This window comes from Canis lupus, chromosome 30 (genome assembly GCF_003254725.2).
Source record: "Canis lupus dingo isolate Sandy chromosome 30, ASM325472v2, whole genome shotgun sequence".
NCBI classification, from domain to species: Eukaryota; Metazoa; Chordata; class Mammalia; order Carnivora; family Canidae; genus Canis; species Canis lupus.
Window position 1 is genome coordinate 24,007,675 of NC_064272.1, and position 19,294 is coordinate 24,026,968.

Here is a 19,294-nt window from a genome sequence, read left to right on the forward strand (position 1 = left end):
TTTGAATTCAAATATTCATTCAAATATTTATTATGTGCCATAAACATTGAAGTTTATAGTTTGAATTAATGTTATTTCTGATTAAATGATATTGATTTTCCCTTTATTTTGAAAACTTTCAAACCCATAAAAAAGTTAGAACAATGATTTTATATATATATATATATACTTTGCCTAAATTCATCAATTATTAACATACTGAAGTTTTGCTTTCTTTCTGTTTTTCTTTCTTTCTTTCACGCACACACACACTATTTCCTAAATCATGTGAGAATTAGTTGCAAATATTATAGCACGTTACCTATTAATACTTGAACAGTTGTCTCCTAAAAACAAAGAATTCTTCTTTGTAGTCACAAAAGAATTATCTCAGGAAATTTAGCATCAATACAATACTTTTATCTTATATGCAGTTCATATTTTCAATTTTTTAGTTATCCCAATAAGGCCCAAGGCCCCTTATAGCTTTGAATTTTTACAATATAGGCTCTAGACAAGAATCATTTAATCGTCATATCAATTTAGCTTCCTGTAATCTAGAACAGATCCCTAATCTTTTTCTTTCCTTTTTTTTTTTTTGATTTTTTCTGATACTGACTTTTCCTAATAGTCCAAGCCATTTTTTTCGTAGAATAGTCCTCAATTTGGATTCATTTTATTGCTTCCTCATGAGTATATTTTTGGTGGGAATACTACAAAGGTGATACTGTATCTTTCCCAGTGCATCAAATCAAGTGGCATAAGATGTCTGATTATCCCTTTATTGGTGATGTTGAAATATGATTAAACTGGTATCTGCTAGATTTTTTGTTGTAAAGATGTCCTTTGCCTTTTGTAATTAATTAATAAGTAATCTCTGGCATTATACTTTGAAATTGCATGAATACCCTGTTCCCTAATAATCTTTCAGCCAGTACAATTGGCACTCAGTCAGTGATTCTTGTCTGAGTCAACCATTACTATAGTGGTTATATTTCTATTATTCCTTCTACATTTATTAGTTGGCAGTCTTTTGTAAAAATGAAAAGTGTTTTCTCATCCCCCATTAAAAAATTTTTATCAGTGTAGACTCAGATTCTTTTTTTTTTTAAAGATTTTATTTATTTATTTATTCATTCATTCATTCATTCATCATGAAAGACAGAGAGAGAGAGGCACAGACACAGGCAGAGACACAGGCAGAGACACATGCAGGGAGCCTGATGTGGGACTCGATCCCAGGTCTCCAGGATCATGTCCTGGGCCAAAGGCAGGTGCTAAACCGCTGAGCCACCCAGGGATCCCCTGACTCAGATTCTTTTTTTATTCATTGTGTTATAATCAGTTATTATCATGACTCTTTGATGCTTAGGATTGTCTTAGATTTATCCAGTGGAATTCTCTCAATGATCCCATGTTCGTTTAACATGTCTTCATTCATTGAGTACTTCCTTATTTATGGCACAACGGTTATTTTGGGCTCCCTACCACATCCCTGGAATCAATGAGCCCTTGTATTTTCAAAGAAAATATGTGTATACGTCCTACTAAAAGGGATTGTTTTGCCCCATCCTCTTGGGGAAAAATAATTAATGTAATGTACTTGATTTTTTTAAATTGACAGTAGATGAAATTAAAAAGAAAATTGTTTAAAACTCTCACAGTGACAAAGTTCTGATTGAGTTTAAATTTGAATGCACATCTTAAGCACTGCCAAATCTAACCAACATTTAAGAATAAGCCAAGTTTCCTTTTCTCCTATATCCTCTTTTTGTTCCTTTTTGCCTAATTTTAGTGCCTCTGTTTCTTTTTTTTTTTTTTTTAATTTTTTTTATTTATGATAGTCACACAGAGAGAGAGAGAGAGAGAGAGAGGCAGAAACACAGGCAGAGGGAGAAGCAGGCTCCATGCACCGGGAGCCCGACGTGGGATTCGATCCTGGGTCTTCAGGATCGTGCCCTGGGCCAAAGGCAGGCGCCAAACCGCTGCGCCACCCAGGGATCCCAGTGCCTCTGTTTCTATTTCAGTTCCTTTAAGGCACTTAGTACTTTTGTGTTTTCTAATAACTCCTCAGTAATGGAGAAGAGTAATTTGATAAATTTAGTATTGAATTTCTGAACCTAAGAAACATTTTCAAGCACACTAATGTCAAGAAAACAATTTTTAATTTAAATTTACTTTTGGTAATATAATTTTATTATTACTGTTATTTTAACGTTTACCTTGTTTAGTATTATTAGTAACAGTATCTACAAATTAAAATTGAAATTTAATTTAATTAAGGGGTGCCTGGGTGGTTCAGTTGGTTAGGCATCCAATTCTTGATCTCAGCTCAAGTCTTCATCTCAGGGTCATGAGTAGCTCCACGTTCAGGCTCCTAGCATGGAACATACTTTAAAAAAAAATGAAGTTTAAGCTAAATGTTGAAAATCAACTGTTATTTGAAGCAATGCAGATAAGTAAACTGCTATGTAACACTTAGAACTATTTACCAAAATTTGTTTAATTAGTTGTGAAAAGTTGAAACTAGATTAGGCTTTTGAATATGCCATGAATATCACAGAGGTGATTTTAAGAGTTGGTGAAAGAATTAGGAAACATTGTTCTCTATAAGTCTAGATTAGGATATGCTTTATAGCTTGGGAGAAATACAATTCAGTTTGCATTTGTAATAATCAGCACTAAATTTTTAAACTTAATACCAGTAATTCTCCTGGGTTCCAGTCTTCACTTTGCTATAACTAGTTTTAGGTCCTTGAGCAAGTCATGTATTCTCTCTGAGTTGATGTCCTGTTCTCTAGAAAGAAGTAACTAAGAAAGACCTTTCTAGTGCAGCATTTTTAAATTTCACACACATGAAATAATGTTGTGAGTTCAGTAATCACTGATTTTTCATATCTTTTTGAAAAAGATTTTTAGAGAGGATATTGTGTAAGGTGTGGGAGGGTTCTTTAGAAACATCCTTATGCAGGAAGTGTTTAGTAATGTGGATATTATGTAGAGCAGTGGTACTTCTCAGCATGTGTATAGTGCCTAAAACTAAAACTATTATGTAGCTAGTGCTTTAGTATATAACTAATACATTCTCTCTACTCAGTAACTTAGTACTTAGCAAAGTTAAAGATAATAATTGAAGGGGGGAGCTCTTCTAAATGTATAAACCCAAGAAGATGCACATAGGCTATACATTTCCTGTCTCAGGGGCCTTCTGTATAACTTTTTGCACCTCCCCTCTAACCTTAACAAATTCCTTTGAATAGTGTGATACATTGGTAGCTTTTTACAACCACTTGGCAGCTTAAAGTTCTATAGCTTGACACTAAGGGTGAGGGGTGCAGAGGAAGTGAAATAAACCTGTTATCCTGCTGCCTCTGACTCTACCAAGTTTATTTTCAATTTATTGTTGAGGTGTCAGTTTCTTAATGTAACTTCATCTTTCTTCCCTATATCTGCACTTCTCTGCTCACTTTTAAAACTTTTTAGAGCATTCTCTTCCACCCCACCCCTACCTGCATTGCATCTGTGACATTCCTTATTAAAGAAAGGAACAAAAACATGAAGATAAAGAAGGAAAGAAGAAAAATACAGCCTTTTAAATTATTTATACAGATTATTATTCCTGGCAGTTATGTTCTTTTTTTTTTTTTTTTTTTTAAGATTTTATTTATTTATTCATGAGAGACACAGAGAAAGAGTAGCAGAGGCACAGGCAGAGGGAGAAGCAGGCTCCATGCAGGGAGCCCGATGTGGGACTCAATCCTGAGTCTCCAGGATCAGGCCCTGGGCCGAAGGCAGCGCTAAACTGCTGAGCCACCCAGGCTGCCCAGTTATGTTCTATAAAGTTGCTGTGAACATTGAATTCATGAATACTGAACCACTGCTCCTAGGGGGAAATACAAGATTAGGTTCCTATGAGCCTCTGGACACAAGATTTTCATCAACCGATCAATATATAACCTTATTTTATTTGTGTTTCTATTTAGAGACACCTTATTTAATACATATTGTTGCTTCATTAACGTTATACTCATGGCCAACAGCAGTGTAACTCATGTCTGAATGAATCTGCAAAAATACATGTTTTCTCCGTAAGACATATCACACAGCCTTTGACTACTCAGCACTTCAACAGTATGGTTGGGGGCCATTTTACACAGTAAAAGTTACCCAAAAAGACACACCTAATAGACTGTGAAAATTGTTTATAGTAAGAAAGCTGAAACAAAATGGCAGACGTTGCTTGGTTTGACCTCAGGTTTGACAACAGTGGGGAATGTGTGCATTGAATGGCTCAAAATTTTTGCCACTTTGCACATATCCAAGGTTGACCCTGAAAGCACAGCAAGAATTGATTTTGGATTTATAAATAAATTTTAGTTAGTAAGCAAGTTTGCAAGTATGAAACTGTACAAATATTCCATTGTGTTTTGAAAACAAAAGAGATCATTGCTGTCTCTGAACTTGATATATCTACATAGTGAAGTGGTGTATGTTGGAGGACATTAGGATAAAAATGGCATCAGTTAGTTATACACTGTTTTCTGTTTGGTCTCACCTGTTTTCAGTTTTCTAAGGCAAAAACTGAACAGTTTGTGAATTGAGAATTATGTGGGATCTTTGTTAACATCTTAGAGTAACTCATATTGTTAAGGCTACTTTTAATTGCTAAACACTTTTCCATTGGGAAGGTAGTTGTTGCCATACATCTTTCATTCCTACCTACTTTTTAAATTGCTAACTCTTGCCTTCTTATTTGTTTTAAAGGGTTTTAGTTTTATTGTATCTATATCGTTTATTTTTAGCTGCCTGAAATCCTTTTTTGGAAATAGGTGAAGTATAAGTAAATACATTTATTGTTAAAAAGAATTTCATGTAACTGTTACTTTAGAATGGAGAATGTCTATAGACACATCTTCTATTGCAAAATTAGAAGAATCTTTGATTTGGAGTCATCAGGTTATAATATCAAAATCTTATTTTGGAGTCATCAGGTTATAGTATCAAAATCTTATTTTGATTGGCCTTTCTTCATACTTGGAACACAATGTAAATAGAAAAATTTTTTAATTCTGAAATTATTTTTCCATCTAATATTATGCATTGGTTCCATAGGCTTTGTAGCTGAGCAGTTTCTAAATAACACAGCCACTCAACTGACATACCATGGATTATGTGAACTAACTTCAACGGTTCAGGAAGGAGAACTTTGTGTGTTCTTTCGGAATAATCATTTTAGCACCATGACCAAATACAAGGTATGATATAGAAATAGCTATTAATTGTTATTCTAAATTAAAGGAGCTGGATTTAGAGATGTTTTATGATCTACTTCAAAATTTAAAAAATTCTGCATAATGTTTATTCATCAAATTATAAGGTAATTATTAAATACTTCTTTAGGATGTAATGGATTTGCAATTTAAGTGTTACTTCAAATCAGCTTTTTGTTTTAAATCTCAACTCCTTTATCATAGATTACCGCATTAAAAAGTATTATTTTTCTTTCTAAGAAAAAAATTAAAGATAACTCTTAGAGATTGAACTAGGATCGCTGTTAATGGTGGATGTATATATTTGAGGGCTAAGGGAACTTAGAAGAAAGAATGAGGATTTGTCTTTATGATAGTGTTTACTATTATTAAAGCTATCAGTGTGACTTTAAATTCTTCTTATGCCATTTATGGCTCTGCCAAAAGTCTTACTGATTTATCCTTTTGTTAACTCTTCATCCATCTCTTCCATTTTTACAGCTGCCACCTATTTGAGGAGTTTCTCAACTTATAGGGAGGGTTCTGTGGTAGAATACTACTCTGATCATGTCAATAATATAGCAAAAATGCTCAGTAGCACTCAGTGCCGAGAGGATAAAAATGCAAGGTATTTTGTACTATTCTGTGCCAACACTTTGCTTCAGCATATTATAGCTTGCCTACTCATTAATAATTGTCTATCCTCATACATATTTTAACCTTTCCCATTTCTACACTTTTACTACCATTTCTTACTCCTTAATTCCTATTTGAAAAGATCTCAGTCCTTTTATCCTATCCACATTTCACCTAGCTGTCAAGCATTTCAAATACTATCTCTCCAGTACAGCTACTCTTTTTCTCCTTAAACCAGTAGTTCTCATTCAGATTGTATGCTAGAACTACCTGGAAACTTTTTAAAAAATACCAATGTCTAGAGCCCACCACCAACTCAATTAAATCAGAATGTCTAGAGGTAGGACCGAAGTATCTATATTTTTTAAATGCTCCCCAGGTAATTTGAATGTACAGCTAGTGCTGAGGATCACTACTTTACCCACCTTCTTCTAGCTGAATGAGCCATGTTATTCTTACTTCACTTATGGATGAGTACCTAGTTACTAGTTTTCTTTTCATGTAAATATGCCTTCTTTCTCTAAATGAAAGTAAGCTGATTGAAGTCAGGAATCAGGGCTTCATATTTCCTTCAACACTTTAGTCAATGAATTGCACAAAGCAATGTAAAATAATGATTTATTTGCTTACATAAGAATACTCTAAGGACTGAGAAATATATGGAATTATTGAATCGCTATTTTATACACCTGAAACTAATGTAACACTGTATGTTAACTACATTGGAATTAAAATTAAAGAAAAAATATTTAATTAAAATACTCTAAAGCCCTAGCTCTCCTATTATATTAGTTATAGCAGGGGTTCATTTGTATTGTTCTCAAATTTGAGGTAGATGTGTGCTAGGTGCGGGCCCAGAGTCATCCATACTTTTCAGAAATTTAAAGCCCCAAAACCTCAGAATCAGAATTATTGCTACATAGTGTATGTTTCTGAGTCATCTTGCTTTACCTGATCTCTTCAAAGTCCACACTTCATTCATTTAACAAATATTATTGAGCATGATTATGTCAAATATCTACTAAGCATGATTATGCTTAGGTTCTCAGCCAAGTACAAGGACTACAGCCTGAGCAAGGCAGCTTTGGTTCGTTCCTACCATTTAAAGACCTCCTACACTGGCAAGAAACATGTTAAATAATTGCATAAATAGTTATTATTTCTATTGAGACACATTTTGCAAAGGATACATAAACATGCTGTGAGTGCTTTTATCAGTACTTAGAAACTAGTTAGGGATGTCAGGAAAGTTTTTTGAAAAGTTAACATTTAAACTAAGACTTGAAAAATGAATCTTTTAGGAGTTTAATCAGTTAGCAAAAAAGAGGATTAACTAAGCAGATAGAACATCTGTGTGCAAAGGCCCTGAGAAGGGAAAGAATTTAACTCCTTAAGGAATTAAAAGAAGGCCCTCGTGGTTGAAGCATAGAAGATAAGAGGCCTGATATAAGACTAAAGAAATAGGCAACTGCCAGATCTTGTGGAGTCTTCAGTTAAGAGGAGAAGGAGGAGGTCTCCTGATGGCCTAGGGTTCTTTTTGTTTTTTTTCTTTGTTTTGTTTTGTTTTGTTTTGTTTGGCTCAGCAGGAGTGAGATAGTTCAATGGGAAAACACGGCTGTCATTGGTCATTTCATCCTCTCCCTAAACTACCATTGATACACAAAAATTATTCCAGTCTAGGGCAGCCCCGATGGCGCAGAGGTTTGGCGCTGCCTGCAGCCCAGGGTGTGATCCTGGAGACCCGGGATTGAGTCCTGTGTCGGGCTCCCTGCATGGAGCCTGCTTCTCCCTCTGTCTGTGTCTCTGCCTCTCTCTCTCTCTCTCTGAATAAATAAATAAATCTTTCCTAGGAAAGGTCATCTCCAGTTTTTTTATTGGTTGTACTATTTCTTTAGGAACTTACTAAACTCTAATTTATGTGTAAAAATCTTTTTTCACTTAAAGTCTTTTGAAACTCTAGCGATGGGCACCTGGGTGGCTCAGTTGGTTAAGCATCTGCCTTTGGCTCCGGTCATGATCCCGGGGTACTGGGATTGAGTCTCACATGGGGCTCCCTGCTCAGCGAAGAGTCTGTTTCTCTCCTTCTGCCCCTCACCCCTGCTCAGGCGTGCTCTCGCTCTCCCTCTCTCTCAATAGATAAGACTTTTTAAAAAATGAAACTCTAGAGATATATGAGTTATGGACTTTTATTTGACCAAAGGGGAGGTATATATGTGTCTGCTATAACGTTCTCCAGTACTCATCTTTGTTCTAACTCCTCTCTTTAGAAACTGAATAGAGGCAGAGACAAATTCTCTATTAGGTTAGACTTTTTGTTTTGTTTTGTTTTGTTTTAAGGATTTTATTTATGTATTCATGAGAGACACAGAGAGAGAGAGGCAGAGACATAGGCAGAGGGAGAAGCAGGCTCCATGCAGGGAGCCTGATGTGGGACTTGATCCTGGGACTCCAGGATTACTCCCTGAACCAAAGGCAGATGCTCAAACACTGAGCCACCCAGGCATCCCTAATTCAGTTATTTTTAAAAGGTGGTTAATACATCAAACATTGTCACATTAAATGGGGTCGGGGTAAGGAGTGTAGAAACAGACTAACAAGTGATAGATTCCATAGTGGAGGCAGAAATTCATCTTTCTCTCCTAAATAGGAGGCAGGAAAAGGCAACAGATATGGAAACTGAGATAGGAAAAAAAAAAGAAAGAAAGAAACTGAGATAGATTTAGGTGGTGTTCATGAATATAATATCTCCTATTCATTAAGCATTATGTGGCTTGCATTGTACTAAGCACTTAACATACATTATCTCATTTAATTTTCACAGCTTCCCTATGAGGAGTGGATATTATTACTCTCACTTTACAACAGGCTGAAAGGCCTAAGTAACTTGCCAAAGACCATTCAGTTTTTAAGCAGCTCTAATCTGACTTTCAAGCCCACGCTCAACAGCTCTGCCTCTCTGGATGGATAAGAAAACTATTTGTAGATGAGAGAGATGCTTGTTAAATAGAAGTAAAGTTCATCTTCTAATTTATAAAATACCTTAGAAATTCTCTGAACTGCCTCTGTATCACTTCATAATAAAGAAAAGAAAACTAAGATCCAATGACATTGTCATTTGAATCCAAGCTAATCAACCAGACATACTTGGGCAGTGCTTTCCTCCATATTTAAAGGCTAGAATTACATAATCTTTGTATACATCTGACAAGTTTTCTTCTATTTTATCAGTTTACAAATTGTGATGATATTGTCATGTATGTATTTATTTGAGAGACAGACCAAAGCAAGGGGGAGGGGGAAGAAGGAGAGGGAGATGCAGACTCCCCACTGAGCAAGGAGCCTGACACAAGACTCCATTCCAGGACCCCAGGATCATTGGCTGAGTGGAAGGCAGAAGCTTAACAGACTGAGCCACCCAGGTGCCCCTATCAGGGTATTTTAGATAGAACAGTTTTTCATTCTGTCTTTGGTGATCCAATTGCCTAGGTTATAAAAATTATCTAGTATCATTTATTATTTTCATATAATAAGTTATATATATTTTATACATTAATATATGCATCCTGTATTAGTTATTTTTTTTTTTGAAATTAGTATTTATAGAAACTGGTAAGATTAGGAAGAAGATTCAAGGCTTAGAAAAGAATGCTTTGACCAGATGATGTAGCAAAAGTGCTGGGATATAAAAGCAAGAGCTTTTTTTTTTAAGATTTTACTTTTTATTCATGAGAGAGATAGAGGCAGAAACATAGGCAGAGGGAGAAGAAGCAGGCTCCCTGTAGGGAACCTGATGTGGGATTCCATCCCAGGACCCCAGAATCACAACCTCAGCGAAAAGCAGCAGATGCTCAACCACTGAGCCACACAGGTGCCACAAAAGCAAGAGCAACTCTTGATGGTAATTTAATTATGGACTTTCAAGAACAAAGGGCCATATTAATACATACTTTGCTATTCTACAATGCAATTATACAAAGGAACTGTTGAGTAATAACCAGCATTGTTGACAGTGGACTAGTTACAGACTGTTTTGATAAATGTCAAGATCTAAAAGAGGAAGAAATTGAGACCTGGTGGTCCATGAGAAGACAGGTCAGCTATTTCAAGAAAGAAACACCATTTTTGTTAAACTTATATTCATATGCTACGGATGGTAACAGGTTTCAACAAAACCCTCCCAGAATTTACCCATTTTAAAGTGTCATTTGGAGAATAAGACTGATGACTGATTTCTCTCCTAATAAGTAGCCACTCTAATATATGATTTACGTAAAATAAATTATGAAACCTAGATATTGTACAGTATAATGGTATATTAAAATGTACTCTGGTAAGTATAAATATAGAAAGGTTAGATCTATTCAGTGGAAAATTGGCTGGAAAGAACTTTTAGGGTTTTTTTTGTTGTTGTTGTTGTTTTTTAATTATTTAGGGCAAGGTAGACCCTGACTGGGTATTAAAAACGTGTTAGGTAACTGAATAAAACATGGCTCTGGTCCTTAAGGGGCTTGAAATACATTGAGACAGATAAGGAAATAGATAACTACAGTTTTTGATGTATAAAGTACTGTGATAGTGATATGCTATGGAATAGCATAAAGAGGGTATCTAGTACAAACTAAGGAAAGATCATTACTTTCCATGATAGCATAGTCATGAGCATATCATAGGTATTTAAATAATGAACTGGAACCTACTTGATTTTTTAAAAATGAGATATCACCTCATAATTTTTGCTTACAGCAGTGTCTTTAAACTGTATACACCAGATGTTTTTCTTTATGAATACTTTTCATGTTGCTATAGTAATTTCAATGACCATATAAATTAATCAGTATCTACAGCTAACTTTTAGATGTAACTGGTAGTAGACAATAGGAAAGATTTCATATTTTAGGAACAGCTGTGTTGCTGGACAGATAGTAAATGTTCAAAAATAATAATTAGTTTTTAAAGCTTCAGAGTTTATTCAGTGATTTCTTGTCATTATAAATGGCAAGATTTCATTCTTATGGCTGAGTAATATTCCATTTTACACACACACACCCCGCAGCTTCTTTATCAGTAGATGGACATTTGGGATCTTTCCATAATTTGGCTATTGTAGATAATGCTGCTGTAAACATTAGGGTGCGTGTATCCCTTCAAATCAGTGTTTTTGTATCCTTTGGGTAAATACCTAGTAGTGTTCAATTGCTGGGTCTTTTTTTTTTTTTTTTTTTTTAACTTTTTGAGCATCCTCTTTTCTATTTTCCAGAGTGGCTGAACCGGTTTGCTTTCCCATCAACAGTATAAGAGAGTTCCCCTTTCTCTGCATCCTTGCCAACATCTGTTGTTTCCTGTGTTGTTAATTTTAGCCATTCTTACAGGTGTAAGGTGATACCTCATCATAGTTTTGATTTGCATTTCCCTGTTGATGAGTGAGGTGGAGTATATTTTCATGTGTTTGTTAGCCATTTGTACATCTTCTGTGGGAAAATGTCTATTCCTGTCTCTGCGCATTTTTAAATTGGATTGTTTTTTGGATGTTGAGTTGTTTAAGTTCATTATATATTTTGGATACCTACCCTTTATCTGAAATGTCATTTATAAGCTTTGCGCAGTGGCAGTATCGTAGCCAATGAGGTTTATCCGAGGCATGATTATTGCTAATTGAAATGTCATTTATAAATATCTTTTCAAAAAAATAAATAAATAAAAATAAATAAATAAATAAACAAACAAATAAATATCTTCTCCTGTTCCAAATGTTGCTTTTAGTTTTCTTGTTTCCTTCACTTTGTGAAAGCTTTCTATCTTGATGAAGATTGTTTTTTGTTTCCCTTGCGTCGGGATGCATATCTAGTAAGAAGTTGCAACAGCTGATGTCAAAGAGGTTACTGCCTGTGCACTCCTTTAGGACTTTGATGGTTTAACCTGTCTCCCATTTAGGTCTCTCATCTATTTTAAATTTATTTTTGTGTATGGTGTACAAAAGTGGTCTAGTTTCATTCTTCTGCATATTGCTGTCTGGTTTTCCCAACCCTGTTTGTTGAAGAGACTTTTTTTCCATTGGATATTCTTTCCTGCTTTGTTTAAGATTAGTTGACTATATAGCTGTGGTTCTATTCAGTGATTTCTCTAATGCCACCACCAAACCCTCTAAAGAAATTTCATATTCTTAATTATTAAAATTAATTGTGATGAGAGAACATGAGAAGCATGAATCCTGTGCAACAACAAATACTACATTAACAGTGGAAATCCTGAGCAAGTAAATGAAAGTCATATCCTTGGCAGATCTGAAAAAAAAATGGCTTAAAAACTTTAATGGTATCATAGGGACACTTTACATATGATTGGAATTAGAACTAATTCATATGAAAAATTAGAAGTCAGTACTAAATTCTGTGGTAGTGACTAAAAATATAAATTAATTCATTAATTGATTCAATAAATATTAGGCTTCAGCTTTATGATGTACGCTACACTAGGCCCAGACATAGATTTAAAAATAAAGTCTGGGAATGAGGCAGGGAAACACAGTCGTGGCACAGTGTGATTCAGTGCTACAATAGAAATAAGTACTTTGTAAGTACTCTTGGTGTTGAAAGAAGAGCAACTAATGGTGTGAGCAGAAAAAGAAAAAATCGATATGGTTTGGATTAGTCATATATTTTTAACTTTTAATAAACAGGCAGTGTGATATAATTTTATTGTGACTGTGTCTTGTTACCTGATATTTCATAAAACAGGAATATACTATACAAATTCCTTAAAAACCCTTAGAGGCTATTTATAGGTTATGTAGTAGTTGAGCCTGCCAGCAGCTTCTTACTTCTATAAATTTATAAATATATTTGTGAAAAATATAAAATATTCCTATTTCAATATTTATAAACATATAAAATAATAATCTGTATTCAAAGCCAGGTAGACCTAATTCAGTGAACTTTGTCTACTATTTATTATATCTAACTAGTAGGAATAATTAATATGTTTTACACATAAGATGATAAAATTTCCCTTAAGTATTAGCTAGTTTTGGTCAATTTAACAGTGCCTTTTCTTTCTTATTAAGGGTCTGCTGTATTTGCTGGTAACAGATCAGGGGTTTCTTACTGAAGAAAAAGTTGTTTGGGAAAGCCTACATAATGTGGATGGTGATGGAAATTTCTGCGACTCAGAATTTCATCTGCGGCCTCCTTCAGATCCTGAAACCGTATACAGAGGACAGCAAGATCAGATAGATCAGGTAAATTTGTCTTCATATCATTTAAAATGCTCGTTCCTTTCAGGGTGCCTGGGTGGCTCAGTGAGTTAAATGTCTGACATCGACTCAGGTCATGATCTCAGGGTCCTGAAGTAAAGTCCACATGGTCCGCTTCTTCCTTTGCCCCTCCTTCTGCTCTTGCTCGCTCCTTCTCTCAAATAAATAAAACCTTTTTTAAAAAATTAAAAATAGGGTATCCTTGGGTGGCTCAGTGGTTGAGCACCTGCCTTCAGCCCAGGGCATGATCCTGGAGACCTGGGATCAGGTCCCATGTGGGGCTCCCTGTATGGAGCCTGCTTCTCCCTCTGCCTATGTCTCTGCCTCTCTCTTTCTCTCTCTCTCTCTCTCTGACTCTCATGATGAATAAAATAAAACCTTTAAAAAAATTAGAAATAAAATGCTCATTCCTTTCAAATGTGAATTTAGTTATCCAAAACTTCTGAAATAAAGATTTATTGTGAAATATTCCTGACATTTCCTAAATCAGTAAGTGAGCATTTTACATTTGTACATTGATTATATACACTTTGGTTCAGAAAGCCAGATTATATTGAACTGTGAAGGCCATGATACAGAGTTTGAATTTTATTTTAAATTTTAATAGGAAAGATATGGCAAGTGTTAAATGTGGAAGATGATCTACTTTACCTTACTTATTTATTTATTTATTTATTTGTTTGTTTGTTTTTAAGTTTTTATTTATTTATTTATTTGAGAGAGCGTGCACAGGCAAGGGGGAGGGGCAGAGGGAGAAGCAGACTCCTGGCTGGGCAGGAGCCTGATGTGGGGCTTGATCCCAGGATGCTGGGATCATGACCTGAGCCGAAGGAAGCCACCTAACAGACTGAGCCACCCAGGCACCCCTACTTTACCTTTTTTAAAGGCTACTATGTGAAAAATGCATAGGTATAAACAGACAACACAGGTGTTAGTAGAGACTAGCAATTCAAACAAGAGGTGATGATGGTTTAGTTATGGTGGCAGAGATGAGGTGAGCACAGATTAGAGATCAATTTTGGCTAGTCAGAAAAAGTAGGAAAAGGAGAGGGTAAAAATGTTAGGTAGTTTTCCAAGCCTTAGAGTCCAGGGTAAGTAGACACTTAGAGCAAGAATTGCACTAATGAGTGGAATTCTCATTTATATCTGAGACAGGTGAGATCTTTGTCTGCTACGGGTGGGCAGCCTTGGAGCCAGAAGCGTGTTTCTTATGAAAAGTGTAACAATGACATGACTTCTTCCACAACTGAGGCAGAAATGTCATTATGTTGAAGAGTTGGCACATATTTCTGATGCTGATAACAATTTAAGTACACGGAGGCTGTTCATTTAGCCAATATTCATTGAGCAGTTGTGTTCCTGGCATTATTAACAAGGTCCTCGGGAGGCAAAGATAAATCATTTAGTCCTGTCCTCAGGAGTTCTACAGTCTAACAGAGAGGCAAATATTTGACCAACTAATAATTATATGTTAAGTTTGATAGTGGCAGTTTGAATAATAAGTTATGAGCGCACAGGAGAATACTTGAAAGTATACAAACAGCCATAATAATATGCTCATTTTCCTTCAGAAGCTTTATAGGGGCATTTAAAAATATATTACTCGAAAGAAATGTGCAAGATTTTTTTGACACTATATGTAAAAAATATCAGAACAGAAGGGATGAAAGTAAAGCAGTAGATTGCCACAGTAATAAAGTTGTAAGATGCTGAGAGAAATACAGTGTCTGTGGAAGTAGCAAGAAAAGAGTGAATTTAAGACCATGGGACTTGGCAACGGGCAGTTTGAGGAAGTGAGGAAAAAAATTTGAAGGGCAAATTCGTCATGTTAGTAAGATATTCATGCTAGATAGTACAAAGTCTTCACAGGCAACAACCTTTTAGATATCCCCTGTAGGTAATTAAAATCTTCTCATTTTGAGTATAGGTTGGGGGAGATGCACAGAGTAGTCAAGTTCCATTCAGTACTAATTCTTAATGAATGTGTGTGAAATTAGATATAACTTTCAACCAAGTGCATCACATTTTCTCATAGGATATAACTTGGGAGTGTTGGTGGAAGGAAGAGGTGGTTAAGTAATTGAATATCACTGAATGATGGGCAACTGTGTTATTGGCTTTAAAAATCATGGTTTAGAAGAACATTTAATAAATTAATTAATTATTTAATTATTTGGGAAATTCTTACAATTAAAAAAAAGACTTATGACATTCAATGGAGGTTGGGAAATGTAGAATTGAGACAAAATAAAAAAATGTAAATAAGAAAGTAAATTGTAAATTGTAAATTACAGTAAATTGTAAATTACCGTATCACTACACAAAGACAACTGATATATATCCACCTAGTTTTTTCTACATTCACATACAAATTCAAACACAATTTCTACAGATGTGTTTCTTTCATAAATATGGGTAAGTTTATTTTGTTTTGTTTGTTTTTAAAGTAGGCTCTATGCCCAACATGCGACTTGAACTCATGACCTCAAAATCAAGAGTTGCATGCTCCACAGAGCCAGCCGGGTGCCCCTTTGGGGCATTTTGTGGAGGGTTTTTATTTTGTTTTTATTGGGGATTGTTTTTAAAGCTTTCTTGAATGCCTTATATACTGGTTCTAGAAATAATTTTAAATGAATTCCAAGAATATTTAGAACAATGGCAGCATCACTGAAATTATAGCTCTCAGAAATACTTAGGTAACTTTAATTTTTGTATTTAAACTCTGATATGTTTTTTAAAAGCCTTTCTCATAGTTTTGTAGGTATAACCTCTATACTTACCAGTTCTTGAGTAAAATCTCATAGCTAAAGATGGTTATAACTTAATTTCTTAGGACTATCTTATGGCATTATCTCTACAACAAGAACAGCAGAGCCAAGAGATCAATTGGGAACAAATACCTGAAGGAATCAGTGATTTGGAACTAGCAAAGAAACTCCAAGAAGAGGAGGATAGACGGGCTTCTCAATATTATCAGGAACAGGAACAAGCAGCAGCTGCTGCTGCTTCTGCTTCTACACAGGCCCAGGTAAAAACTAGTGTTCTGATTCTTAAATATAATGATCACTTTAGCAACAAATTTGTGCTGAGATAAATATTTTTTAGCTTTTTTTTGAGATAAATATTTTTAAATTAGGTATTGACTCTTCAGTTATGTTAGCATTTTAGCACCCATGGGTTTTGTGACATTGTTATAAGTTTGTGATTATCTTAATATATTTCTCATTTAGTGAAATTATTTTTCCTGAGTTTCTGATGGCAAGATTTTTCAGTTTTGTTTTTTGTTTTGTTTTGTTTTGTTTTTTAAGTAGGCTCCACGCCCAGTGTGGAGCCCAACGCGGGGCTTGAACTCACGACCCTGAGATCAGGACCTGAGCTGAGATCAAGAGTCGAACGCTTAACCGACTGAGCCGCCCAGGCGCCCCTTCAGTTGTTTCTTTTTTTTTTTTTTAATTTTAATTCCAGTGTAGTTAACATACAGTGTTATATTAGTTTCAGGTGTACAACGTAGTGATTTAACGATGCTATACATTACTCAGTGCTTGTCAAGCTAAATGTACTTTTAACCCCCTTCACCTATTTTCCCCATTCCCCACTCCCATCCACCTCCCCTCTGGGAAGCATTTGTCTGTTCTCTATAGTTAAGAGTCTGTTTTTTGGTTTGTCTCTTTTTTTCTTCTTTGTTCACTTAGTGTTGTTTCTTAAATTCCATGTATGAATGAAATCATACAGTATTTGTCTTTCTCTGACTAGTTTGTCTCACTTAGCATTATACTCTCTAGCTCCATCCATGTTGTTGCAAATGGCAAGGTTTCATTCTTTTTCATGACTGAATAATATTCCATTGTGTATATGCCACATATTCTTTATCTGTTCATCTATTAATGGACACTTAGGTTGCTTCCATAATTTGGCTATTGTAAATAATGCTTCAGTAAACATAGGGGTGCATGTATCCCTTTGAATTAATATTTTGTATTCTTTGGGTAAATACCCAGTAGTGTAATGGCTGGTCAAAGAGTAGCTCTGTTTTTAATTTTTTGAGGAACCTCCATACTGTTTTTCAGAGTAGCTGTACCAGTTTGCATTCCTACCAGTGCATAAATGTTCCTCTTCCTCCACATCCTCACCAACACTTACTGTTTCTTAATGTTTTTGAATTTAGCCATTCTATCAGATGTAAGGTGGTATCTCATTGTGGTTTTGATTTGCGTTTCCCTGATGATGAGTGATGTTGAGCATCTTTACATGTGTCTGATGGACTTCTATAGGTCTTCTTTGGAGAAATAATTTTTAATTATTTTATTTTTAAATTTTTTTATTTATTTACTTGAGGAAGAGACAGGGAGTGAGCGGTAGGGAGAGGGAGAGAGAATCTAAAGTAGAATCTGCCTTGAGTGCAGAGCCAGACATGGGGCTCAATCCCACAACTGTGAGACCACGACCCAAGCTGAAATCAAGAGTTGGACACCCAACCGACTTAGCCACCCAGGCACCTCTTATGCCAATTTTTAAATTGGCTTATTTGTTTCCTTGGTGTTAAGTTCTTTATATATTTTAGATACTAACCCTTTATCAGATATGTCATTTACAAATATCTTTTCACATTCAGTAAGTTGTCTTTTAGTTTTATTGTTTACTTTGCTGTGCAGAAGCTTTTGATGTAATTCCAATAGCTTATTTTTGCTTTTGTTTCCCTTGCCTCAGGAGACATATGCAGAAAGATGTTAATATGGCTAATGTCAAAGAAATTACTGCCTCTGCTCTCTTCTAATATTTTTATTTTTTCAGGTCTCTCATTTAGGTCCTTAATCCGTGTTTTTTTTTTTTTTTTTTTTTTTTAATTTTTATGTATGGTGTAAGAAAGCGGTCCAGTTTCATTCTTTTGCATAGCTGTTCAGTTTTCCCAACACTATTTGTTGAAAAGACTTTTTCCTGTTGCATATTCTTTCCTCCTTTGTCAAAGATTAGTTGACCATGTAACTGTAGGTGTATTTCTGGGTTTTCTGTTCTATTCCATTGATGTATGTGTCTATTATTATATCAGTATCATACTGTTGTTTTTTTATTTAAGTAATTTCCACACCAAACATGGGACTCAAACTCATGACCCTGAGATCAAGAGTGGCACACTCTTCTGACTGAGCAGCCAGGTGCCCCAGTATCATACTGCTGTGATTATTACAACTCTGTAATATAACTTTGAGTCTGGAATTATGAGACCTCCAGTTTTATTTTTCTTTTTCAAGATTGCTTTGGCTATTACAGGTCTTTTGTAGTTTCATACAAATTTTAGGATTGTTTGTTCTAGGTCTGTGAAAAATGCTGTTGGAATTTTGATAGGGATTGCATTAAAATCTGTAGATTGCTCTGGGTAGTATAGACATCTTATTAATATTTGTTCTTCCAATCCATAAGCATGGAATATCTTTCCATTTCTTTGTGTTGTCTTCAATTTCTTTCATGAGTGCTTTATAGTTTTCAGAGTACAGATCTTTCATCTCTTTGGTTAAATTTATGCCTAAGTATTTTATTATTTTTGGTGCAATTGAATGAAATGTATTTTTTAAATTGTTAATAGCTCCAAAGAATATAAACCAATTGGGACAAAGTCTTTTGTAATAATTAGAGGGCAGTATGAGGTACTGCTGGTAAGAATGTAGACTTCAGAGCCAGATAGACATGGATTGCATTTTCTGCTTCTGTCTTCCTGTTCCTGTCTCCCCATACTAGTTGCTGCACCTTGGACAATGTCCTTTACCTCTCTTAGCCCCATTTTCCCTATCTTGAAAATAAAAGATAATGCTTAACTCTCAGATTTGTGGGTAAGAATAAATAATGTTAGTACATAAACCCAATGTCTGACATGTACTAAGTATTCAACAAAGATTATTATTAGCACCTTTCCATTTTCCCTAGTTAAAAGTATTAAGCTCTAAAAATGTGGCTTTAAATGGGTTCCTTTTTAATGAATGAAAAAAATATTTCCCTTCTTTCATGTTTAACTGTACTATGCCAGAACGGTTCCTTTGACTCGGGTATATAATAAAGTAAGATGCGCTTTAAGGTCCAACAAAACATTATACATAGAGGTCTCCATTAAACTAAGTATTTCTAGTTCTAGTTCAAACATGGACTATTCCAAGCTTAAAAGTTAAAACCTACCATGGTAGTGGAAACC

General features: G+C 35.0%; 2 protein-coding genes and 1 pseudogene across 5 annotated transcripts in view; 2 read left to right on the plus strand and 1 right to left on the minus strand.

The window, feature by feature from the left end:
• Nucleotides 1–19,294, plus strand: part of MINDY2 (MINDY lysine 48 deubiquitinase 2) — a 74,448-nt gene that overhangs the window by 48,192 nt on the left and 6,962 nt on the right. The window contains exons 6-9 of one of the 4 annotated variants that reach the window (XM_049104049.1): nucleotides 5,092–5,234; nucleotides 12,925–13,098; nucleotides 15,947–16,141; nucleotides 16,422–18,966. In XM_049104049.1, coding sequence (XP_048960006.1) covers nucleotides 5,092–5,234; nucleotides 12,925–13,098; nucleotides 15,947–16,141; nucleotides 16,422–16,424 — 515 coding nt within the window. In that variant the 3' untranslated portion in view covers nucleotides 16,425–18,966. Of the gene's footprint in view, nucleotides 1–5,091; nucleotides 5,235–8,685; nucleotides 8,963–12,924; nucleotides 13,099–15,946; nucleotides 16,142–16,421; nucleotides 18,967–19,294 lie in introns of those variants that run through there. The other 3 variants (XM_025472657.3, XM_025472656.3, XM_049104050.1) reach the window with 3 other exon arrangements.
• SLTM (SAFB like transcription modulator) overlaps nucleotides 2,305–19,294 on the minus strand; it is a 98,477-nt gene continuing 81,487 nt past the window's right edge. The window contains exon 21 of the mRNA XM_049104044.1: nucleotides 2,305–2,371. Coding sequence (XP_048960001.1) covers nucleotides 2,320–2,371 — 52 coding nt within the window. The 3' untranslated portion in view covers nucleotides 2,305–2,319. The remainder of the gene's footprint in view (nucleotides 2,372–19,294) is intronic.
• Nucleotides 11,456–11,567, plus strand: LOC112676229 (U4 spliceosomal RNA; annotated as a pseudogene).